The following is a 25,402-nucleotide window of genomic DNA, read 5'->3' on the forward strand; positions in this document are numbered from 1 at the left end:
CTCCAGCGTGGCTATGATACAGGAAAGTGCATGCTGAATAACAGCCCGTTTGTCCGACTTCCCTCTTTTTTAATGTGACATTTTTTGACAAAAAAAAGAGATAATAAATACTTTAATTCATTTATATTTAAAGATAATGTTTAGATACTTCCAGTGCCCTTCAAAAGTATCCATAACCACTGAGGTTTCTCAAACATTTCAAGGCACAACATGAAGCTTCATTGTATACTGGAGCTTTCCTGCAAGTGAAAGACTAACACAAAGTAGTGTATAATGGTGAAGACGGGAAATTTTACTTGGTTTTCCATATTTTAATTTATTTTAACAAATGTAAAGCTGAAAAGTGCGGCGTGCATTTGTATTTACCACCTTTTACTCTGCATAAGCAGAATCTATTGTGATCAGCTGCCTTCAGAGTTCACCTAATTGCTGATACAGGAATTATAATTACCCAACAAAACTAGTCTTTTTGGAACAGTGGGAGTAAGGTATAAGTTCTGTTTGCAGTTTAAATACAATCAGCAAATAAGTTTCTTCAGCAGCCACAGGGTGGTCAGATTTGATGGGCACAATTATTGGAAAAGAGCATCCAGGAAGAAAACCTGTTGGAGTCTCACGAGGTTTTGAAACTGCAGATGTTTAACTGTAGTGTCTGAGGGATTTCACATTACAGTGCATAACCAAACAGGACAATCTACAAATATTTGTTCTCCTTCAACTGCTCTGTAAATGAGCACAAATGAATTTTAAGCAAAATTTTGAAAAATGCACGCATACAACCCTCTGAAGCATCTGAAGGGCAAAAAAATAAATAAATTATTCATAAAACCTTGAAGTTGTTTAAGATGGTAAAGAACTACTGAACCAATGTAATTAAAATTATTTCAACCCAAGAAACAAACAAACAAAAAAAAACATTAACCGAAGCTAAATTGACGGTGTAAATTAGTTTAACTGAGCTATCCGGACCAACCAAGCCTCGTGGAAAAAAAAGTAATCACTCCTTGTTAAATCATAGCTTAAAGAATTGTCTGCATTTTTTAAAAAACTTAATTCAATTTCAATTGTCGCACACATACCTGATTACTGACTGATCTGAAAGACAAAATAGTTAGAGAACCTGTCTGACAACATTAAGTAGGCTAACAGGTCTTAAGAAATAAGACATCATCTAAAGAAAAGTGTCTTGTTGCGTATGACTTAAAAGAAACAGAAGTTTTGTAAAACATGATGGCACAGTCAAACATGATAAATTGCCGTCATTAGTGGAACAATAAATTGCTCTTAAGTGGCTGAATTAAAACATTTCTGCAAAGAAGAAAAAGGCAAAAATGTCCCCAAAGCATGAAAAGTTTATTTACGGTTAGTGCAAGCAGTTCTCACCCCCCAGCGCGACCCATTCAATTATCATGATGAGGGAGTGATTACTTTTTCACATAGAGTCAGATTGGGTTGGACAACTTGCTTTATCGGTAAATGAAATTATAAATTTTAAAACTGCATTTCATAAATACTGATCCTTGATTTTACGATATGATCTGAAACAGTCAAGTGTAAGAAAATAGCAGAAATATAAGAAATCTGTTCAAAGGCAATTATTTTTCTCACACATTATCTTGGACCTCAAATAAGATTCTAAATACCGTTTTATTCTGAATGCTAGACTTGATTTTTGATTTGTGTGTGCAGCCATCAATTTTGATCACTGGTATTTCTTTGGACGTTGGTCTTTTGCTTCTATGCTGTTTCAAATTAAAGACCCTCCTAACATGTCTTCAAACAGAAATTATTCCTAAATTAGTGTACAACATCAGTGTTAATCAATGTTAAGACCTTTACCCTGTTAATCCCCTATGAAACAAGCAGGACTCGTACTGCTTCAGCCTCAATGGGCTGTAGAATAACAGCAGGGGACATAAAGTGGTTTTCTGGTCCACTGCCAGTGGTGACGCATTCACAAGCCTTCCCTAGTCACATCAGCTGTTCCCTTTAATGGAGCCCAGGAACACATCGCCTCAAAGGACCCCACCTGGGAAATGAGTGTCTGATGATGGCGTACAGACAGAAGGGAAACAGTGGTAGGTGCGGACTGTCATCTGCTGATGCTGCTCATAATTAGTGTGTAATCTCCTTGCCGACATGTTGCTCTCAATGTGGGTCAGTGGCTGTGTCCTGGTGGCCCACAACGGCGTATGTGTACAACTGACACCACGACACAGCTCTCACAGCTACTTTGCACAATCACGTTCCATCCAGCTCAGGTTACAGAGTCTGCCCAGACCAGACAGATAATTGAAATCTGATGACATACAAAACTTCACCGCATGATGCAGGTTGCAGACACAATAAATAAGGAATGAAATGTTTGAGATTTTATAATCAGGTAACCACCGCACCACCGCATTTTCACCGCTGATGGTATTCAACTATTTTATTGTGAAAAGTGGTAAGTAAAGAACTACTAGAACTACAACGTAGATATTCTGCTTACATTTGAAAATAATTTTCAGTCATTAGATTACTTTTACTGGAAATGATAAACTGACGAGTCCGTGGACAAGATTTCATGTATTTTGTACTTTTCCTCATTTAGTTTGTTACAACAATAACATAAATATGTATTTTACAGTGATTTGATGTGACAGACTTACACAAACAGAACATAACGGTGGTTTTTAAAAGTATAAAAATCAGAAAAGATCAAATTACAAACAGATGGAGTCGATATACTCATTAGGCAACTTGAGAAGATAGTACTTTGAAGGCATTGTACATTTTAAGTTTGAGTCTGGGATTCGAACCAGTTAAATCTGTAATTTTGATCCAGTAATTTTCAGTATTTCTACTTCACTTTACTCCAAACTTCACCAGAAATTGCAATGTATGAGTTCAACTTTCACCTCAAAAGTCTACAGCAGCGCTGACAGGAAAAGCTGTTATTACAGATCTGTGAGCCTGAGCACAGAGCTTGTTTTCAGTGGCCTCTAGTGACTGAACGCAATTACTGCATATCCTACACAAAAACATGTTTTCAAAATAACCTGGAAACAGAGGCGCCGGTGTTTCATTTTTGAGGTGGGGGGACCATTGGTGTTTCGTCACCTCTGTTACGCACTTTGAATGTCAGGCGTGCGCACTTGTTCAATTGATATGATGGCCCCTGTCAATCAATTCAGTGGGTTTGTCACAATTTGTCCCAAAGTAAATAGTAAACACCCCTTACCTGGAGGACAAAGTTTTGGGGTCTACCATGCGCTGCGGTCTGGCTAGATTTGATGATTGTTTGCTATTAAATACATTGCAATCTTAGGGATTTGGTGGAAAATAATCTGGAAAAAAATATATGTTAAAAGTTGTCAGCATAGTCGTAGGAACCGGGAGGAGAAGGGGGGGAGGGGAGTAACATTACTTGTTACTGAAACAAGGGGTCAGATTAGAGTAACGCGTTACTGACGTGTTGATGGCACAATTGTTTATGACATTTCTGCTCAAGTTATTTACTGATCTGTCAGGTTTCCGATATGGGTCCCACCCCCGACCCACACAGACTCCTTCCTACGCCCTTGGTTGTCAGTGGGGAACATGCAGAAGGCAGCTTTACACAGAGCATTTAGATGGCGGAATGGACTTTATTCCATTTTCAAAACTGGAGTCTGCAAAAATGTGAAAGACGGATCAATGCCTGCAGCCGACCTAAGAACAGCTGAATACAGATATCGACGGTATTAAAACACCGTGTTTGCATGACGGTTTTGTCATCATTACATCATTGGTGTGAACGCACCAGTAGCGGGTGAAACAGTTGTCCAACCGGGTGACCCATCAGCTCTCCAGTTCGCCAAACCACACACCTGGGCCGTCGACCAACCACACGCCCAGGTAACGCTACCACCGAAACGTCATTAACAGTGTGGCCCTGTATAAAAACACCATGTCAGCACATACTTATTTAAGAGCATCGATTTAAAACAGTATTCCTCCAAACCTGCCGCAGCCAGCAAACAGTGGAACGCGTGGGTCCAACACACACCTGGTCACACACAGAAAATTGACACTCGGCCACCACCTTTCCAGCTTCCCTTTTATGGAAGCTCAGGCTGTGGAGGGTGCGACACCTGGTGGTTCCACCTGTTACAAAACATTTTTGATATTGTTATGCATGTTACTTTTAAGCATGTTACTTTTATGCATGTTACTCCACAACCGGTTTTGGACTTGAACCCCGAAGACTTTTATTTAATTTTTACTAGATTTTTCCCCCCGTAATTTTAGTAGAAAAAATAATAATTTAAAAAAGTATTCCAGTTTTCAACGAATCTGCAGATAGATTCCTTATTATTGGGTGTGATTTGTAGCGAAAGTGCCGAGCCCGTGCTGCAGGCGGTGTTTACTTGTTTCCAGAGATTTCATCATTCTCCTGTGGTTGCAGTTCACCGGTCCATGCTTCTTCTCCGCATCGCTGCATCAGCTCTGCTGAGGACCACCACTGAGATTCCCTCCCTCTGTCCGCTAGTCACTGCCCGCTTCGTCCGGTTGTCGCTCCGCCATCCCCCCGGAAGAAGGCCTTTTTCAGCGTCGGGCTGTGTGTGTAGTAAGAAGCAGAGGAGCCTCTGGCTGCAGCTCACGGAAGGACAAACCATGGGGGACGGCAACTTTGAGGAGATTCTCGCCCCTTTGAGGCAGGCAGTCAAAGAACAGGTACAGCTGATCTATTTGCTTTTATTCGCTATTAGTTAACAGAATGGGCCCCATACGGTTCAGTTTTAACAATAAACCACTTGTGTGTATACCGCCTGATACAAACTGTCAGTGCACAAGAAGCTAGCTGCTGCTAGCTGACAATCATGTGCTGTGTGCCACGTTGAGCCGCTTCTGCAGCTTCAGACAGTGGTTAGCTGCAGGGTGGGGTGCAGAAAGGAGGCTGATCTGCTGGTGCCAAAACTCCACATCTATAATCGGCCTTTAGCTTTGTAAAACAGGCCCAAACCGGAGCCCAGTGGCGCCTGTAGTTGTCTCAAGGGTTTGCTCTAATTATTTTCCTCAGGGGGACCTGGTACGCAAAATGAAACAGGAAGGAGCTCCTGATGTAGATGTCACCAAAGCCGTCGCAGAATTGAAAGCAAGGAAGAGGACTTTAGAGGCCAAGGTAAATCACTTGTGATCTTCATTTGATTTTGATCAGAATGCACTCAACAGAATTACCCCATGTTCACAAATTCACCTTCAAATCTCATGCAATCTGTTGCACAGTATGAATAGTTTTGGGCTTTTGAGTGTGCGTTCAGTAAACCTGGATGATCATCTCCACTTTGCTCAAATATGAAATTATCACCAGTTCACCACAAATGTCAGTCCAGAGACGTTTCTTATAGAATCGCCTACGATCCAAACAGTAGTTATTAAACAACCATCTGATTTCTGCAACATGCTGCTTGACCTGGTCTTACACTGATTCTACTTTAGGTTCACATATAAACTGTTTTGATCCATTTTGTTTTACTAAGCAGCTAGCTTGCATCCTAGCATTTGTACGTGTGCAACACTCTGACATGAAAAGGTGATGTAACATTCACAGGAGCTGTCGCTGCAACCCAAAGATGATATTGTTGACAGAACCAAGATGGAGGACACTCTGAAGAGGCGGTTCTTCTATGATCAGGCTTTTGCCATCTATGGAGGTAACGTGTTGCATAGCTACTAGTAGAGTGGGCAGTTGTGAGATTTTTTTTATCATTATTATAAGAATTGTAATTTATTGGGATGAAAAATCTTAAATGATGTTTGCATACTTTTCGTTCTTTTTCTTGAGATCTTTCTTTTAACTGATGTTGTCCTTCCTTTCATACCTTGTGTCCTTCAGTTAGTGTCTGGCTTTTGCTGATTTTTCAATCTAAGCTAGCCTGCAGAAATTCTTAGTGATGTTTGTATTTTTAAGTGAAGATAAACAAACTAAAAATAGTGGGAAAATGTGTCTAGAAATCTGTTAAATTTTCTAATTAAATGTTAAAGAATTCAGTGAAATGGTGTTAGCTGGTCAAAAAAGGATTATATTTGTGTTTCTGATTGGTAACCGTTCCTCAGGTGTGAGCGGCCTGTATGACTTTGGCCCTGTTGGCTGTGCCCTGAAGAACAACATCCTGCAGGTGTGGAGGCAGCACTTCATCCAGGAGGAGCAGATCCTGGAGATCGATTGCACCATGCTGACTCCTGAGCCTGTCCTCAAGTAGGTGCACTGATGCAGTGCTGGAAGCCTTGTTCATGCAACAGAAATGTTTTCGATTACGTCTGCACATCTATCTGACTTATTTCTCTCAATAAGCTCAATTGAAGTGCAGACATATCATTTTAAATTCGAACATTTCTTCTCTTATCCTTTGATGTAATCTACTGAAAAGGCCAAATCGGTTATTTGACTTTTTTTCTTTTTTTCTGTGACTAAAGTCAGAAAATGTTATTGTTTTGTACTCAGTCACTGCCTCTGCTGAAGGCGCCTTGTGGTTCCTAGAGTCGGCTAAAAGTGCCGAGCTGTAGGTTTTTATTGACGGGCGCATACAAACTTCTGTGATTTTATGCATGGAACCTGCAGCTACAGCAGCGCTCCATAGCCCGGTCGCAGATACATTTGACTTTGGTTTAAATTTCCTCCTTGAAGCTCATTCTTGCTGTGTTTTGTTCCAGGACATCTGGACACGTGGAAAAGTTTGCAGACTATATGGTGAAAGATGTCAAAAATGGTGAATGCTTCAGGGCTGACCACCTTCTGAAAGGTAAAAACACTACTTAAGGTTAAGAGATGAGTTTTTAAAAGTGGACTCTTGACTCATTAGTAATTAAAACTTATAGATTCTTCTTTTAATGGTTTACTGGCTGTGCTTAACATTTTTCATCTTGTAAACTGGTCAGTAATAGTTGTCTTTAATTATAACTTTACTGCTTTATTTGTTCACCTGCAGCTCATCTCCAGAAGCTCATGTCTGATAAGAAATGTGCAGCTGAGAAAAAGGCAGAGATGGACAGTGTCATCACTCAGGTCAGTTCCACAAAAAGATATAATTTTCTCGGTGAGCAAATGGTTTCTGACCAGATTATTAATGTTATTAAAACCATTTTTAGTTGGACAACTACTCCCAACAAGAGCTGACGGACCTTTTTGTGAAATACAACGTCAAGTCTCCCACCACAGGAAATGAGCTCACCGCTCCCATCTCCTTCAATTTGATGTTTCAGACATCCATCGGACCAGGAGGGAATATGCCAGGGTGTGTTAAAGCATTTAAACTGTGGGGACAGTTTGTAATGTTTTTTTGTTCTTTTGTAAAATCTCTGAATATGACATATATTTCCAGCTATCTGAGGCCTGAAACTGCTCAGGGAATCTTCCTCAACTTTAAGCGGCTCCTTGAGTTCAACCAGGGGAAACTTCCCTTTGCCGCTGCTCAGATTGGAAACTCTTTCCGGAACGAAATCTCTCCTCGCTCTGGACTCATTCGGGTTAGGTGAGCAGTCCTCAGAATTCCTCTTTGGGGTTGTATGATGGGGAAAAAAAATAAAGTCTGGAATTGGATTTAAGCATCTTTGCAGGTCTGGATAATGATGAAAGAAGACAAGAGTAAACAACTTAATTTCCAGGCAATTTTTAATACACTCTTATTTAAAAGTTGCATTTATCTATCTGTCTTAGGCCTATGTCTGGATCTCTATAAAATTTTAACATGGAAATGTCTAGTAACACTGCTGGTTGTGCATTTGGATGGAGAGAACAAACTGGAATGTACCTGCTACCCTGTCTGTGTAGGGAGTTCACCATGGCTGAGATCGAGCACTTTGTGGATCCAAATGAGAAGGTCCATCCTAAATTCTCCAGTGTGGCAGACCTGGACATCATGTTATACTCATCCAAAGCACAGACAAGTGGCCAGTCAGCCCATATCATGAGGCTGGGAGACGCTGTGGAACAAGTAAATATCTGTGATTCTTACCCAGTTGTAGAAGCGTGATATTACTTGCAATCTAAAATGGAAACTGATTTATTTTTTTATCGTTTTCTTCAGGGAGTGATTAATAACTCTGTCCTGGGATATTTTATTGGGAGGATTTACCTCTACCTTACGAAAGTTGGTGTTGCCAAAGATAAGCTGCGTTTCCGACAGCACATGGACAACGAGATGGCTCACTATGCCTGTGACTGTTGGGATGCTGAAACCAAGACCTCCTACGTAAGCACCAATACAGACTAATGTAGTTTTTCTAGTTCTGCTGCTTAAAATATAATTTTTTGTAGGGTTGGATTGAGATCGTGGGCTGTGCCGACCGGTCTTGTTACGATCTGAAGTGTCATGCAAGAGCCACAAAGGTCCCGCTAGTTGCCGAGAAACCTCTGAAAGAGCCTATATCCTTTAAACTACTGGTTTACATACTACTAGTATTAGTATTTGTCCTGTTAATTGTATTTGCCTTTAACCTCTCTGCACAAAACCGTTAATGTCGTCCAGTTTGAGCCCAACAAAGGAGCAATTGGGAAGGCTTATAAAAAGGATGCTAAGTTAGCAATGGAATATCTGGCGGTGTGTGACGAATGCTTCATTGCAGAGCAGGAACAGCTGCTGAATGATAATGGGTTAGTGAATTTCTTATGTTTATAGGACTGTTGAACATTAGTTTTCACATAGTTTCAATAATGTATTTCTGCTCTACAGAGAGTTCACAATCGAGACTGAAGGGAAGACCTTTAAACTCACAAAGGAAATGGTCGGAGTAAAGAGATTCCAGAAGACCTTGCATGGTGAGATTGTCTTTTGAGGAATAAAAATGATTATTTACCAGTCATCAAATGTTATAGCTTGCATTTCCCTTCAACTGCAGTGGAGGAAGTTGTTCCCAGTGTCATTGAACCCTCCTTTGGAATCGGTAGAATCATGTACACCATCTTTGAACACACATTCCACATCAGAGAAGGCGATGAGCAGAGAACGGTAGGTTTAGTTAAGTTACCAGAGTGGGTGAATTGTGTAACACTTTAATTTCTCCATTAGTTTTAAATACTGCTGTCAGACTTCAACAATCTAGTTCAGGGGTGCCCAAAGTGGGTCCTCGAGGGCCGGCATCCTTCATGTTTTAGTTCTCTTCCTGGTTTAACGCACCTGGATCCAATAATGGCTCGTTAGAAGGCCTAAGAAGAACATTGACAGACTGAAAAGGTTGTTACTACTACCAGGGAGAGAACTAAAGCATGCAGGATGCCGGCCCTCGAGGACCGACTTTGGACACCCCTGATCTAGTTGAGAAGCTTTTATTATTCTTATGGCTTCCAGTGGAGTTTGTGGAATGGTTTGCTAAAACAACATTTAAGTGAGTTTTTGGACTCTTGAAGCAGTTAAATACATTCTTCAACCATGGATTTTTCAATGGCTAATATTGCATTTATTTTTTTAAACCTATATTTACTATATATTTAAATGTGTTCTTTAAAGTCAGAGCCTTTTCTGTTTGTGTTTATCATATGTTTCTTTTTTATAGTACTTTAGCTTCCCTGCGACTGTAGCTCCATACAAATGTTCTGTCTTACCTCTGAGCCAAAACCAAGAGTTCATGCCTTTCGTGAAGGAGCTATGTAAGTTCCTTCCTACTATTTTAATTTTCACCCTTAAAGAACTGACGTATTTCAGGATATTTACCCACTGTTCCTATGTTCTTCCACATTAGCCGAGGCCATGACCAAAAACGGCGTGTCACACAAGGTGGACGACTCCTCCGGATCCATCGGGAGGCGCTATGCTAGGACAGACGAGATCGGCGTGGCATTCGGCATCACCATTGACTTTGACACGGTGAACAAGACGCCTCACACGGCCACACTGAGGGACCGTGATTCAATGAGGCAGATCAGGGCTGAGGTACAGCAACCGCTCCCTTTTTTTTTTTTTCTGTCAACTTCAGCTTCAATTGGTTCATAATACATTTGGTGTAAAGCTAAAGCACCATTGGGTAAGCAGTTAGGGGTGGTTAGTTACCATGTTAGATCATGTGGGTTTATATAGTTTTTCCCCCCATTACAAAGTAGTTCATTTGAAAACTGCTTTTTTTGTAATTGCTCAAATTATCTTCGTCATCTATATGATCTACACACTTCCTACAAAATCATTATAGCTTTATCTATTAATGCCTTTCTCCCCCGTTCCTCTTCAGGTTAACAAGTTGCCGGTTATTGTTCGCGATTTGGCCAACGGCACCCTGACCTGGGCAGAAGTGGAAAGCGAGTATCCCATCTTTGAGGGACAGGAGACGAGTAAAAAGGAGACAATTGAGGAGTAGAGCTCGCATTTCCTTTGCAAGCAGCCCCATAAATATTTCGGACTCGATGCAAACGCACCACCAAGAAGAATCCTGCAGTTATGTTGTGATGAACCACACAGGTGGACCAATCCCACTTCAATCACTAAAATGTTTATCTAAGAGTTGAGGCAACACCTACACAGGACGTCGTCAGTGAACAACTTTGCATCTGTATTTGACCGTTTGTTCTTTAAAAAGGGAAAAAAATGTAATCAGGGTATCAGTGGAAGACTTTCACTGCTCACTTTTTCAGCCAGAATGGATCGATATTTAACAAGTTGAATTAAAAGCAGCCAGCACTTCCTGGACACCTGTGGTTTAAGGGTTTTCTGTAAAGTTGTTTAAAAGTTAGGAGTCATAAGTTTTAATGTTAGTTCTGCAATTAACCCCCCCCATAGAACTGTAAATATAAAGTGAATTGAAACCAAGAAGGTCCCAGATTAATAAGAGCCTTTTATAAAATCAGTAATATCAGATATTTGCATATTATCTACAAGTATCTACATTGAAAATGAGATTTGACTTTGGTAAGATTTTTAAATACTGGTACATCTAAAAATAAAATACAGGAAAGTCATGGTGTCACACCCTAATCAGTTTAACTCCTGAGCCTAAACTGTCTGCAGGTCTGGGTCAGCAGGATACAGAACTAAATACACCGAATACAAATCTACACAATACTTTAGTGAACATGTCTGTGTGCTGATCGGTCACAGAACATCCTAATAAGATATGTTAAAGTTTATGGGGAAAAAAGAAAAATGAATACTTTTGCAGTACTTAAAACCACCAAACCTCACTAGTCGGCACTTCCTGCTGGATAACAGGCTCACAGTTTCAGAATCTGAGACATGCATATCGAGACTGAAACTCAAAATTGCAACAGGATTAAACCTTCCTAAAGCAGATTTGGCAGTGAGGGAAATGGAAAACATGTATTTTCATTTAATGCAATAACTATAGACAGTTTTGACAGTGTGCACTGCTTCAGTTATGCTCCAGATGATTTTGGTGACCTTCTACATAAGTTTCTCAAATTGCATACATACAAGAAATGGAGAAATGCTGAATATCTGTTGCTCGGCTGACAAACCGTCTTGTATTATCACATGACCTACAGTCTATTACACTGATTTAGAAGTCTTGTCCCGCCCCTGCTGTCAATGGTCAAAGTATAAATACATCATGTCACCTTTAACCAGCGGCAGCTCCCTCTCAGGGAGCCAGAGGGACCCACTGTCCACCCTGCGCTCTGTGGATGACCACCACACAAAGTTGACATTTCTTTCATTTTCTTTCTCTTCACGTTTTATCTCGAGTTTTCATCCATCTGTCCAAACTTAAACTCTGGTGGGAAACCATTTGGGACTGCTGCGTTCAAGGTCAGTATCACAACAGGTGCTGAGGACAAACTGAACTGTGTGACCGTGTGGCATTTGAACAGCAGGCTGTCTAACAGGACAATGTGGGGACTGAACTGGGGAGAGGGTTAACTTTACATTTATGTTTTGTGACACTGAAAATCAAAACTGAAAGTCCAGGTTAATACAAAGCGTTGTGAGTTTAGTGTGTCATTTTGTCCAGCATATATTGCTGCTGGAGTGCATGAATTAACTGTAGAGTTGTCTGGCTAAAAATAGCAGACAGCTGCACTTTGTTGACACATTACACTCTCCCTATTGTATTCAGTCCATGTTATCCTCGTGCTACTTTTAGAAAAAAAAATATTAATACATTTCCTGCAACTCTATAGCACATAACAAAATCCCTGCAGTTAATTTATTTGAGTAATTTCAAAGCCAAAAGCTTACATTGTTGATTTATTACATGTTTATGCTAATGTTGGCTCGCAGCTAACTAAATCCAAAACTTACTCTATAGAAATTACTCTGTTAAAGTAACTTCTATCAAATTACTTTATTGGAAGCCTTCAGCTCGCCTGGATTGTTGGGTCTGACTTCCCTCATCTTCCTAGATTCTTTGTCGGAGCAATTGCCAATTTCTGCTGGACAATGACACCAACATCTTCATAAAGTTTGTCACAAAGAGGAAGCATGAACATTTTCTGACTTTTGTCTTGAGAAAACACATTTAAACAGGGATCTTCAAACCGAGGCCTCCATATCTGGTCTCCTGCCACCTTTAAATGTGGCCCTGCTTCAAAACACCTGAGTTAAATAATGAGGTCGTTGGAACTCTGGAGAGCTTAACTGCATACTGAGGAGGTGATTCAGTCATTTGATTCAGGTGTGTTGAACCTTTGTTCCTACATTAAACACAAATATTAGTCTATTGGGACAAACAGTTTTGCTTACAGAGTAAATTAAAAGCAGAATAAAACCAGTTTTTCCATTTGAACCTGCAGAAAGCCCTTCCACACTTGTGTGCTGTCGGTCGTTACCGTGTGGAAAAACTTGAAAATCATGCAACTGGAATTCAACCCTGGTTATCACACCTTGCATTTCCCTGTTGATTTACCCAAAAATGTCTGCAGTGAAATAGACAGATTGAAGCACTGCAAAGTCGGGTGTGTGGTTATTCCGCGATCAATCAGGGAATATACAGCGTTTTTCGAGCTTTTTGACCTACTTCATTCTGTCTGGCAGGTTCCTTTCAGGTTATTATGATTTTAAAGGTCTGGCAATAATTCGACCCGGGTGTGGTTAGTGAAGTCTAACAACAAACACTGTGAAGTCATGATTAAATGGGAGTGCAGTTATTTTTCCACATGGGGCCATTTTGATTTGGATACCCTTTCCCTTCTTTAATGCATAAAATGAGCATTAGAAAACTGCTCTTTAAAATTTTCTCAGGTAATCTTTCTCTACTATAGAAATTTGTTGACTGATCTGAAACATTTAGTTCAGGCATACAAGCTTGAAAGCAGAAGAAATTGTTAAAAGCTCTGTAGTGATTGGTAGTCATGTCCTTTATTTTTCAGTTTTGGCAACTGGGGGAAACGCCGTGGTTCTGTGTATATCATTAATTGAGATAATGTTTAGCTAAACATGTAACACACTGCATTGATTGTGACTTGTTCTCATTAGCCTTCAAAACTCATTGTCATCATGGGGATCAAAGCTGCACTTCCTAAGTACGAGATCTACTTCTACAACACCGTGCTGTGTCTGGCCATGTTCTGGGCAGCCAGCTGGATCTCTGAAGTGTCGAGCTGTAAGTACGCTGCTGAGCTCTTATAACCCAACAAAAGACAGGATAGAATGAGAAGGATATCCTATGCTGACACACACAGTGGTTACAAGCGTCAAAATTGTTTATATGGTCATTTAATTTCACAAAAATGTAAAAACTCACCAGTATATTATTGGTGTTTACTGGCACATACTTATTTAACATTTAATTGGCACATCTTATTAATTACTATAAACTTTAAATGAAACTGGTGCTAGGTTTTATTTGCAAAGACATCAAGGACTACAAAAATATGAAAAGTGACACTTGTACCTTTTTGAAAATGCACTGAAAGGTTACATCCTGGTATTATTTCCCACACAGCGGAATGTTATTTGCCATTCTTGCTCTTCTACAACTGGAAGCACATAGACACACCAATCAGTGCTAATTTTAGATTATTTTAGTATTTAATTCTCACATATTATGAAATCAAATCTTACTATTTGCTAAGCAAATGACATAAACTGCTGCTGACATAATATAATCTAGCTGGACTAACTGGACTATTTATTTACTTTTTTTTTTATCAGCTTTGTTTTTGTTTTCCCTTTTAAAGGTAAAGGGAAAAAATTAGGCCAAAAGCCCAACACTGTTTAAAACATAGTAAAGATAAAATGGTAGGAAATCTACAATAAAGAACTTAAGAAATTGGGTAGTTTTAAATATAATCTTATGATGCATATAACATATGTTGCATTTTGAAATTAGATAGAATGAGCATATAATATGAAAAGATGAAAATTATAATTTTTTTGAAAAAAAAAGAATTTGGGATTTTGAATACAATTTTTTTTTTTTAATCAAAAAACGATACAAAAATAAGTCAATTTTAAATATGGGAGTGTAACTTTACATATAAACAAAACAGAATCTGCAGTATACACGTATGTTAGTTTCTCAGTGTGACGCTAAAGAGTCAGAGCTATGCTGAGCATGCTCAGTAGATCGGGTGTCACTATTAATACCACAGAGGACAAAAAGAAAACTGTTCTGTGTTGAACCCTTTGTTTAAGTCTAATAAGAGCACATATGGATTCAAAACAACTGGAACATATATTTGTCATGATAAACCCAAGTTCTGTGACATTAAATTATAAATTTGCAATTATTCATTATTTTTTGTCATTACTAACATATTTTATTCTCACTTCCATCCTGCTGCCATGCTTCTCAGCCAATGTAAACAGAAAGACATTTAAAGCCAGTGTGAAACCAGGATACTTTGGGAGAAAAATGGTAAGTGATGATGTGATATTTAACACCATTGGAATAGTATTAATTATTTGCGTTGTTATCCACAGGACACTGCAGATTTTGAGTGGATGATGTGGTTTTCCACCTTCAGAGAGCACATCCTGTTCGCCCTCTCTGGTCACGTGCTCTTTGCAAAGATCTGCTCTATGCTGGCTCCTCAGGTTGCTTAAACTTTACCATAAATCATACTTTATTTTTTAGATCATTCTTAATCTGTTAGCATCTGCAGATCACAACTGCATGAATGCTAAGAGGATAAGAAAACTGATTGATGTCTTGATGTGATGTTAATTAGTTAATCTCAACCTGTATTTGGTGAGTTTTAAATAAGAAAAAGAAGCAGAAAGTAGACTTAAAATTTACTCCTTTTCAATGTAAATTAGCCTTTCTGTGTAATATGTCTCTTACAGTTCAGGTCCTTGGTTTACATGGTGTATGGTCTGCTGGCAGTATGGACTAGCATGGGTTGGACCTATGTCTCCCTCATGCTGTCCCACTGCATCCTGCTCTACAGCATCTCCTTAGTGAAAATCCGCTGGCTCTGCTTCGTCGCTGGTCTCTGCACCCTCGCCACGTTCAAGTGCGAACCTTTTGTGTCCTGGCAGGTGAAGCAGCTGGCAAACTTTGAGTCCCTCATTTGATTATCGGTGTGCAGAATCACTGTAAGTTTTCCGCACAGGCAGGTTTTGTGGAAGGAGACTTTGAGCTGCGGCATGTCCTCTTCTATGGAGGCTGTGGGTTCACGATCATGCGCTGCTTGAGTTTTGCTTTGGAAAACTGTGAACGGAAAGATGGGAACTACAGCATCCTGGAGCTGCTCAAGTACAACTTTTACCTCCCTTTCTTCTACTTTGGACCCATCATGACATTTGATAAATTTTATGTGCAAGTGAGTTTCTTTTAATTGACCATTGATCATTCAACTGTTTAAGGATTTCAGGATTTCCTATTTCATGCACTAGATGGCACCGGTTTCTTTTCTTGTTTGTGTCCAGGTTGCATATTAATATTTTTGTTTATAGTGAATATTATCTATCGTATTTTCAGACTTTTATAGTGCCCTGCAAAGAGTATTGCAAAGTGGAAAAATGGCCTCATGACTTCCTTATGTTTTAAAATAAAAATCAGAAAGTGTGACATGCAATAGTATTCATCCCCTTTTTCACTTACACAACTAATATCCACTGCATCCAACTAACTTCATGAGTCAGAATCATCTATCTCAGTGGTCCCACACCCTGATCCTCAGAGCCCACTGTCCTACATGTTTTCGATGTTCCCCTGCTCCAGCAAAGCTGACTTACATGATTGCATTACCTGTTAATCTGTTAAATCTGTTAATCACCTATTCATTTAAGCTGGATGTGCAGCAACAGGAAAGCACTTAAAACATGCAGGACAGTGGTGTCTGAGGACCAGGGTTCGGGACATCTGATCTACAGTATTGTACAAGACTAGTGGTGTCATGTCTTTGCTGCCCTCTGCAGGCCAATAAGTCTGACCTGACCAGAAAAGAAAGGGAAATGTGGAACATCAGCCTGCAGGGTTTGATCCATTTGGGAGTCATTATTGTAGTGGATGTCCTCTTCCACTTCATGTACATCCTCACCATCCCCACTGACATAAAGCTCCTGAAACACCTCTCTGACTGGGCTTTGGGTATGTGCCACAGTATTTGTGTGATTGTTAAAGTTTTATCTACTATCATGGAGGGGAGACATTTTTCTGCACGCCCAAAAATGCAACAAAACTAATATACCTGCACGTTTCCAGTGGGTCTGGCTTACGTCAACCTCGTCTACGATTGGATAAAAGCAGCTGTCATGTTCGGAGTCATCAACACAGTGTCCACACTGGATCACCTGGACCCACCAAAACCACCAAAGTGCATCACTATGCTCTATGTGTTCTCTGAAACGTAAGTTCTGCATACAAAGCTTGCCTCCTTTTGGTTAAAACTGAAAACCGGATGGCATAAAACTTTGTTTTCTTTTTTGTAGGCATTTTGACAGAGGAATTAATGACTGGTTGTGCAAGTAAGATTTATTGAATATTCATTTTGTTAGTCCAGCTGGATGCAGGAGGTTCTGATGGTTTTTGTGTCCTCAGGTATGTTTATAATTACCTTGGTGGAAAGCATGAGAATGTGGTGGAGGAGCTGGTGGCTACGCTTTGCACCTATGGCGTCACCATCCTCTGGTTGGGCCCCTGTGAGGTCGTCCTGTTCTGGGCTTTCTTCAACTGTTTTGGTCTCAACTTTGAGCTGTGGACCGCTAAGGTCTTCTCCATGGAGCCATTTGCATCCTTTGAGGTGTGTTGTTGCAGTTTTATTCTATATTTTTGTTTGCTTGTTTTTAGATATGAAGGTGTTGATGTCTTTTTTTTTTTTTGACAGGCTGCTATGTCAGAAGCAATGTCCCGCCGCATCAGAGCAATCTTCAATACGTTCAACTTTTGGTGCATTGTGCTGTACAACCTTATGGCTCTGAACAGTTTGGATTTTGTCAAGTTGGTCACCAAGCGACTGCTTCTGAAAGGTAATTTGAGTTTTACTTGGAGATGCACCGATCAGGCCCGATTTCAAATTTCCAGTCTTTGTAAAGCTTCAAACTGTCAATAAGGATTAGCATATACCAATTTCTCTATAAAAACTATAATTGATAGCATCCTAATATATTTTTCCTACATTCTTTATTCTTTAGTGCTTCAAAAATAAGACAAAAATGATTATGATTAGGGAATTTTAAACTTCTATTTACACCATATTTGATTGATTAGCTTCACTAAATGTAAAATGACAACCTTTATTCCACAGAATATACATTTTTGGGGAAAAAACAAAATATGGCTGCCCATTTTACAAATCTGGCATGATTTATGACAACCAGAGCCTGTAATTTTGTTGTCATCCTATCTGTGGAAATTAACTCCAGGTCAGTTTGCAATTTTTATGGCGCATCTGCAAGCTGAGTAAAAATACTTCCTAAGGCGTATTGCTTTTGTTCATAACAGCAGAAATATATACGGTATTTTCAAAATTACAACAAAAGTATTACGCATCAAAGGAGCAAAATAACTAACACCTTTTAAAGTCTTGCTCTCTGCTGCTAGCATAAATATGTGTCTCTACAGAGTCATAGAGTTGTCTATTTCCAGCATTCATTAGGTAAAAGATGAGTTGAGTCCACTTACATATTTTCTGTTTCCTCTGTCTTAATTTTTTAAATATCCCACTAATCCTAAAATATGTCTCTCTATGAGTCTTCTTCCAGCAGTTATAACTTCAACACAGAAGCATGCTACTGGTACACCTGGTACGGTACATTCACAAATTTGGTAAAATGTTTGATTTTTGAGTCAGAAATTCTTGTCAAAGGCTGATTTGACAGTGGTTATTCACAAATAGGTAAAAAGGTCTAAAATCACAAAATGGCAAAGGATCAAATTGACCGGCACTTTCTGACATCTTGCTCTTTGGTACCAGTCTGAATAAACGGCTAATAAGCCTCCAAAGAATAAAAATCTTCCTTTAAAAAAACTTCCTAAATCTGTGTTTCCTCTGACTTTACTTTCAAACACTTGACTGCAAAACTTTGAGTTCAGCAGTAACAACATCCATAATCAGTGCAATCTGATATTTCTTAGCTATGTGTTCCCTGTTAGATTTTCTGATAGTCACTTCCTGATCAGAGGTGATTTGAGGACTTTCGGGCCAATTTCACTAGCCAGCTCATTTCTTGGTGCATCTCTTATTTTAGCAACATAAAGATTGGTGTGATTTTTTTTTTGTATGGTTTTGAATTTATAACTTCTCCTTTCTCCAGGCTTTCCTATAACTACCGTCATTGTCATGTTTGTGACCTACTGTCTAATTCAAGTGATCAAGGAGCGAGAGAGAAGACAGGCCCTCATCGATGACCCTGATCCACTTCCTCCTGACCCCCCTCTTAATGCTGCCACCCCCACCTGTCCTCCCACTGCTGCTCCACAGGCAGTGGCTGATTCCAGCAAAGAAAAAGCAGAGTAGAAATTTGGCATTCAGCTAAAAGGTTCAGAGACTAACAGACCATCTAGTCGAGAATATTGGAAGCTTCATTATGTCCTAATTAGCTTTTGTAAAATGAATCTTTAATGATTCTAGGAAGTCACAGGCTGTAAATAAGATTGAGTATTTATATGGCAGGGGTTATTAATAGTTAGTGGAAAACATTAGGTCATATTTATTGTAACATATTGTACAGGCCTGGAGTTATAAAAATTTACTGACTAACAAAGCACTGACTTCCCTGACACTGATAATTACTACTTTACTGTATGAAAAAAGTGATATGTGACTGTATGTCTACATGAAAAGATTTTTCTTGTAATGAGTACCAGTTAATAAAACTCTTTTTAATCCCACATGACTCTTATACGTAAGCCCTTGATGGAAACGCTTCAACAAACCAGTGACATCCGATGCTTTTACTGGCCTTTAAAAAGTTTTCTTTAATAACAAAAAAGGATTTTTTTGCAAGAGGTTGTGTTTTTCAACATTATGCTGCTGACATTATCACCATCTTTTACTAAAATTCACTATAGACTGAACTGATTTTGCACAAACGACCCTCACTTCTACTCAGGAAATCACATTGACTTTGCAATACCTTGTCAGTAAGGAAACCAGCCAGAGCCAGAGCAATAATCAGAGAAGTGGCCGAGAGCTTCTGGGGCAGCAACAGATATCCACAGATCATGAAGAATATTTTCAACATGTATTTGTGCACTTCATGAAACTGAGTTATAACGTGAAGCAGCAAAAATGACATTGACATTAAAAGTACAGACTACAAAAACCTTCTGTAGTCGCCATTTAGCCAGAAGACATGTAGAGGATCCAGTAAAAATGTGTAAGAAGGTGCTCGGGTGAGATGAGACCAAAATCAAATGTTTTGGCCTTTATGCAAAACACAAACGTGCTGGAAGCTTTAAGAGAGTTGAGACTGGGGCAAAGGTTCAGCAGAAGAGTACGTTTCATATAAATGTGAAATGGTAAGTAGCATGTATTTGCAAAGTACGTTATAAAGTCTAGAGGACCCCAAAGCACCCACCATAGTGACAGCTTCTGCATTGCAGCCACAGCTGCCCTGTAGCAGTCTGGCAGAGGTAAAGCGTTCTGTGACCACTACCAGCAGGCAAAGCGAGTGAAGTGTCTTGTCCAATGACACAGAGACGGACAAAGCTCAAACCAGCAACACCCGGTTATGGGACGAACTGCTATACCGCCATCAACACCCATAGAAATGGCTAAATGAAACACACACATAGGTAAAGACTGTTAAAGATTGAGACTGGGACAGGGGTTCTGGGTTTCTATAGAACATAAACCAAAAATGGACTAGCAGTATAAAAAAAATAGCATTTGATTTGAAAAAGATCCTACAACAAACACAAAACGTAAGGGGATGAATTATTTTTTTAAGGTGATAACAGATGCCATGAGTGGCATCTTAAAGCAATGTAGACTCTTCCTGTGACTCCAGAAAAAAAACTTTCCGGATAACTAAAACCAACAAAAATCACAAGTCTCTCCAGAATTTTAGGGAAGAGAGCATGGAGATGAATTGGTGATCTCTTCCACCAATTCATACCAGTCATTCTGGTACAAGAATGACTGGTATGCTGGGACAAGGTCCCAAATCTTTTGCGACCTTGTAAAACCTGGGGTCGTTTCAGTTGTTCAGGTCCAGTTTCAGCATCATTAAAGATGACCTGAATAAAGTCTGACATACAGAACATTTTGTTTGCTGGACTCGTTTTACATTATTTAATTTGTCAAGAGATCAGCTTTGGACTGAAGACGTCAAGAGTTCTGAATTTGGATGCAGCTTTAGAAGGTACCTTTCCTTCCCTTAAATTGTTGTTCTTGGCAACTTAAATCTAGCCTTAAATTTCAACCACAGTTGAGATAGCTGGGATAAGATTCTACCTCAATGACGACATGGCTAGGTTGAATTGGTCACAGAGGCCTCATGAAGTATCACGGTTTGCTATATTGGAAATGCTTCCAATGAGATATGCCTCAGCTGTTTGAGAGTGGGCGGATTATCCAGGGGAGCGGGTGAGTGGGAGGTAAGAAAGCCGGACAGAGACAGGGTTATTGCATTTCCAGCAATGTTCCAGAATAAAGCCCCCATAGCTCTAAAGCAAGCAAGCACTCTAAAAATAACCCTCCAGTTGGAGCTCAGTTGAAGGGTCATGACAGCTGAGAAAGCGAGCCGTCCCAGGATTCAGGCGGTGAGCAGGGTCGCTGTTCATCTAAAGCCACTCTGGACTGGAAAGCCAAATTCTGTGCAATAAAGAGGATCCGATTCTACTTTATCTGTGTCATCTTAAAGACTTCTCAGATGGCTGTGCCTATAAATCCCATGGATGAGCCCAGGGTGTACCAGCAGACTCTCCTCCAGGATGGCCTGTATGATTTGCTGGAGAACGACAAGCTGGTGGACTGCGTCCTGAAGATCAAAGACAAGGAGTTTCCTTGTCACCGCCTGGTGCTGTGTGCCTGCAGCTCATACTTCCGGTCCATTTTTTTGTCTGACCTGGATGAAAGCAAAAAGAGAGAAATCGTGCTGGAGGACGTTGAGCCCGGTGTCATCGGTCTGATCCTCAAGTACCTGTACACCTCCAAGATCAATGTCACAGAGCAGAACGTCCAGGACATCTTTGCCGTTGCCAACATGTACCAGATTCCTTCAATTTTCACTGTTTGTGTGTCTTTCTTACAAAAGCGCCTCAGCCTCAGCAATTGCCTGGCTATCTTCAGGCTCGGTTTGATGCTGGACTGCCCCAGGCTGGCTGTCTCCGCCCGGAACTATGCCTGCGAGCGTTTCCAGCTCATCTCCAAAGACGAAGACTTCCTCCAGCTTAACGCGACCGAGGTGGCAGCCATTTTGACGAATGACAACTTGAACGTGGAGACGGAGGAGGTTGTTTTCGAGGCTCTGATGCGATGGGTGTGCCGGGACACCGAGAGCAGAGAGAAAGAACTCCCAGATTTGCTGGACTGCGTTCGTTTGCGTCTTGTCACAGACGATTACCTGAAAGAAAAGGTGGAGAAACACCAACTCATCTCTGCTAATCCAGAGCTTCATCTGAAGCTGAAGCTGGTCAAGGACGCTCGAGGAGGGAAAATGCCGGAGATTAAAAAAAGCAAAAAGGAAGAGGGAGGGGCAGCGAAAGATGGAGAAACTGAAGACAAAGAGGATGAAGAAAATCTTCTACCGGCTATTCTAAATGACAACCTGCGATTTGGGATGTTTGTCAAGGACCTAATACTGATGGTGAACGACACCGGCACTGTGGGGTACGACCCGTCAGGCAACGACTGCTTCATGGCGTCGGTTTCCACGCAAGTTCCCAAGAACCATGTCAGCCTGGTCACCAAGGAGAACCAGATCTTTGTGATTGGAGGATTATTTGTTGATGAAGAGAACAAGGAGGACCCTCTGTGCTCCTACTTCCTGCAGGTATGAAAGCTGTTCTAAAAATATATGAGACATTATAAAGTTACTAAATACTGTAGGTAACATCTGGAATCTGATTAATTTGAGGAAAAAAAACTATTTTACTATTACAAAAACATTTTAAATCTTACCGTTAAATGATGTTATCATAAAATTATGGAGGTTTAGCATAAAGTTGAGACCAGATATTAACATACACAATATAAAAAGACAGTCAGAGATTAGTTCGGATTGCTAAAGTTATTTCTATTCTTTAGGAAAACAATGAGAGTTTTACTACTTAAAATTCAAAGGTTTACATATAAAATGCAAGACATGCTGAAGACAAGCTTGTTTACAGTTTACACCTTTAGTGGCTCCTCCATTTTGTACCAGTAAACAAATTCTTTCACTCCTATCCATTTAAATTATTAGTTCACTGTCCTTTGCAGCTAAGTATTTTCATGAGTTATGGAAATAAAAATCTATAAAAATCCCCAAATCCCATGTATAATTTAAGTTTTTTACTTTCTAAGAATTTTGTATTAAATCAAATTTTAATTTTATTTCTGATGTCTGTTTGAGGAATAGGACTCATGAAATATGAAAAACTTTGAGTCCACATGAAACCAAACTAACTGATGGAAGTCCTGACAGTGGATGTTATTTACTAGAGTCGCATAAGAGTAGAAAAAGTTGAATACAAAACGATCAAAAGGAAAGGAAATGTACAAGGTGGACAAGAAGCAAAACAACCAACTTCTACCTTTAACTGCAGAGCTAATTTGTAAATATTTCTGTGACTGCAGTATGATCCTGTCAGTACCGACTGGCTCGGGATGCCTCCCCTCCCGACTCCAAGGTTCTTGTTTGGGATGGCCGAAGGTGAGAACTCCATCTTCGTTCTGGGAGGGAAGGAACTGAAAGATAAGGAGGGCACACTGGACACGGTTTTGGTCTATGACAGGCAGTAAGTTACAATTAAAATAATTTCTTGCTCTGATTTTTCTAAACAACCTGTTTTCACTTGCTTCTGTGATTGATTATTCACAGATCGTTCAAATGGGGTGAGTCCGAGTCAATTCCTTACCCAGTTTATGGACATTCAGCCGTATCACACAAAGATGTTGTGTATGTGATAGGAGGAAAGGGAGACAACAAGTGAGTATATGTTGCAATCGGCACGTTACAATCACACCATATAAAAGTAACACAGTAAACCCTAAAAGTTACTGTGCCATTATATGTTAAAAAAAGGAACTGCCTGAAGAGGATGTGTTCATATGATGTCAAGAGGTTTGAATGGAAAGAGCTTGCTCCAATGAAGACGGCACGCTCCTTATTCGGAGCCACTCTTCATCAAGACAAAATATATGTAGCAGGAGGCGTGACCGACGACGGCCTGACAGACACAGTGGAGGTGTACGGCATCGCTACCAATACGTGAGTTCTGCACAGAGTCCAAATTTCCAACTAAGAAACGGCTGGATAGTCTTAAGCAGACAATTTATGATAAAAATATAAAACATTGTTGACAGCTGCTGCTGCCATGGGTGGCAGTACTGATGAGTAACCTTAGGGACCAATTACATGATGGCCAGATTGGTTTGGAGAACTCCTTCAAATAATGACTGATGCAGTCATTATTTGAAACCTGTTTTTTTTTTTATTTCTTCAGGTTGCAATTCAGATATTTAAAATAGACCATTGGTTCATTTTCAGCAGACTAATAATTTTGAGAACTTCAGCCCTATTTCTCTGTAAACAAATAAAATATCTGTTTATAAAATATGTTGAATTAAATTTTGCTTAAAGATAACAAATAAGACAAAATTACTAATATTTATGTATGCATGTTGGTTTAGCAAGGGTCCTTATGGTAAATGGCCTACACTTGTACAGCTAGCGCCTTATCAAGTCTGAGGACTCTAAAGTGATTTACACTACAATCTGTCATTTATCCATTCACACATTCATTCACTCAATCATTTATCTAGAGAAAGCAAAGAAACAAACATTTTATCAATGGCTTGAAATTAGTTGTAAAAGATTCTGTATAAAAACTTATATCAGTTTTAATGGGCACCACCTTAAGTACATATTTCTGTATGAAATGTGGCAGATATGATTCAATTTAAACTGACTATTTTCACCAAAACAAAGGGGTCTAAGTCAATTTGACCTAAAACAATTTCATCACAGCTGTTTTTTCTTTCTAAAACAGCCATTTTAACTGTGAGTTTATTTATGTATGCCTGTTATTTTCAATGGTCAGGTGGTCAGATTTCGAGCCATTTCCTCAGGAGCGAAGCTCTCTAAGTCTTGTCTCTTTGGCTGGTTCTCTCTACGCTGTGGGAGGTTTTGCCATGATGCCTTTAGAAGACAGCGATGAAATCCTTCCCAAAGAGACGAATGACATTTGGAGGTACAACTTTTCTCAATGTATAATTCCTTAAATTATTCTGTCCTGCAAAAATAGTTGAGAACTGCCTTTAAATTAAATCTGGAAACTAAGATGAGCACAGTATCAGAAGTATGTTCTGATACTGTTTAGCCAAAAAAAAGCAATTAAGGATGTCACTCAACCCAACTTGACTCTTCTATAAAACCTTCGCAGGTATAATGAGACGGAGAGGAAGTGGAACGGGATTCTCAGAGAAATTCAGTATGCCTCTGGGGCCACAGTACTGGGGGTCCGCTTGAACACCCTGCGTCTCACCAAGATGTGAAGCTCTGCACACTTCCTGTATCTCAATGAAAATTGACTTGGAAATAATTGCACCATTTTTACACTTTTCCAGGGCACATTAATTATCAAAGACATTAGGATTTAATGAAAGATTGGTAATAACATGTTCATTTGATTTTCACACAGAGTTGGGGCTTTTCTAATTAGCACTGTGGTATAAAAATGATTTTTTTTTCTGCAATAAGATTTTTGTATGCGTTTCTGCAAGTAATGGATGGTGATTTGAACATTTATATCTACAGAATCTACATTCTTTCACTGAACTGAATAAAAATTATGAAACCAAGCTAAAGCCTTCTTTTACACATATGTTTACTGCCCAATAGAGGGCAGCAAAGTCAAAATCCCTGCTTCTTTCAACAAGCTATAAAACACAATGCACAAACAG

The 25,402-nt window shown here is 39.7% G+C and overlaps 3 protein-coding genes and 1 non-coding gene across 4 annotated transcripts; all 4 read left to right on the forward strand.

Annotated features, from left to right (window-relative positions):
- The first annotated feature begins 4,389 nt into the window (after positions 1 to 4,389).
- gars (glycyl-tRNA synthetase) lies at positions 4,390 to 10,642 on the forward strand. The gene is made up of 17 exons (XM_005797827.2): positions 4,390 to 4,698; positions 5,045 to 5,146; positions 5,576 to 5,678; positions 6,082 to 6,223; positions 6,679 to 6,767; positions 6,954 to 7,030; positions 7,114 to 7,259; positions 7,347 to 7,496; positions 7,796 to 7,958; positions 8,052 to 8,216; positions 8,282 to 8,389; positions 8,472 to 8,617; positions 8,697 to 8,782; positions 8,863 to 8,972; positions 9,517 to 9,610; positions 9,703 to 9,893; positions 10,186 to 10,642. The coding sequence occupies exons 1-17, from the start codon at positions 4,441 to 4,443 to the stop codon at positions 10,309 to 10,311; spliced, it is 2,256 nt and encodes a 751-aa protein (XP_005797884.1). The 5' UTR covers positions 4,390 to 4,440; the 3' UTR covers positions 10,312 to 10,642.
- Positions 6,490 to 6,624, forward strand: LOC111606313. The gene has a single exon (XR_002752026.1). It is a non-coding gene; the product is annotated as a small nucleolar RNA SNORA84 (small nucleolar RNA).
- An 882-nt stretch (positions 10,643 to 11,524) lies between the features above and the next one.
- LOC102235798 (hedgehog acyltransferase like) lies at positions 11,525 to 19,182 on the forward strand. The gene is made up of 12 exons (XM_005797828.2): positions 11,525 to 11,714; positions 13,380 to 13,506; positions 14,702 to 14,763; positions 14,829 to 14,942; positions 15,192 to 15,386; positions 15,461 to 15,670; positions 16,269 to 16,440; positions 16,555 to 16,699; positions 16,782 to 16,817; positions 16,891 to 17,092; positions 17,177 to 17,318; positions 18,606 to 19,182. The coding sequence occupies exons 2-12, from the start codon at positions 13,401 to 13,403 to the stop codon at positions 18,806 to 18,808; spliced, it is 1,587 nt and encodes a 528-aa protein (XP_005797885.1). The 5' UTR covers positions 11,525 to 11,714; positions 13,380 to 13,400; the 3' UTR covers positions 18,809 to 19,182.
- A 1,802-nt stretch (positions 19,183 to 20,984) lies between these two features.
- On the forward strand, positions 20,985 to 25,300 carry klhl40 (kelch like family member 40). Its single transcript, XM_005797829.2, has 6 exons — positions 20,985 to 22,289; positions 23,075 to 23,235; positions 23,319 to 23,426; positions 23,523 to 23,708; positions 24,541 to 24,690; positions 24,883 to 25,300. Exons 1-6 carry the CDS (start codon positions 21,168 to 21,170, stop codon positions 24,992 to 24,994), a joined length of 1,839 nt encoding a protein of 612 aa, XP_005797886.1. The 5' UTR covers positions 20,985 to 21,167; the 3' UTR covers positions 24,995 to 25,300.
- Positions 25,301 to 25,402: the final 102 nt, after the last annotated feature.

Source organism: Xiphophorus maculatus, chromosome 21 (assembly GCF_002775205.1).
Source record: "Xiphophorus maculatus strain JP 163 A chromosome 21, X_maculatus-5.0-male, whole genome shotgun sequence".
NCBI lineage: Eukaryota > Metazoa > Chordata > Actinopteri > Cyprinodontiformes > Poeciliidae > Xiphophorus > Xiphophorus maculatus.

Excerpts from the sequence above, each read along its gene's own strand:
- klhl40 (XM_005797829.2), top strand. The coding sequence starts at position 21,168 with ATGGCTGTGCCTATAAATCCCATGGATGAGCCCAGGGTGTACCAGCAG. Across the intron at positions 22,290-23,074 it reads TGTGCTCCTACTTCCTGCAG|TATGATCCTGTCAGTACCGA; the intron begins GTATGAAAGCTG and ends CTGTGACTGCAG. Across the intron at positions 23,709-24,540 it reads TACGGCATCGCTACCAATAC|GTGGTCAGATTTCGAGCCAT; the intron begins GTGAGTTCTGCA and ends TTCAATGGTCAG.
- LOC102235798 (XM_005797828.2), top strand. The coding sequence starts at position 13,401 with ATGGGGATCAAAGCTGCACTTCCTAAGTACGAGATCTACTTCTACAAC. Across the intron at positions 14,943-15,191 it reads GCTCTATGCTGGCTCCTCAG|TTCAGGTCCTTGGTTTACAT; the intron begins GTTGCTTAAACT and ends TGTCTCTTACAG. Across the intron at positions 17,093-17,176 it reads AGCCATTTGCATCCTTTGAG|GCTGCTATGTCAGAAGCAAT; the intron begins GTGTGTTGTTGC and ends TTTTTTTGACAG.
- gars (XM_005797827.2), top strand. The coding sequence starts at position 4,441 with ATGCTTCTTCTCCGCATCGCTGCATCAGCTCTGCTGAGGACCACCACT. Across the intron at positions 6,224-6,678 it reads ACTCCTGAGCCTGTCCTCAA|GACATCTGGACACGTGGAAA; the intron begins GTAGGTGCACTG and ends GTTTTGTTCCAG. Across the intron at positions 7,260-7,346 it reads CCAGGAGGGAATATGCCAGG|CTATCTGAGGCCTGAAACTG; the intron begins GTGTGTTAAAGC and ends ATATATTTCCAG.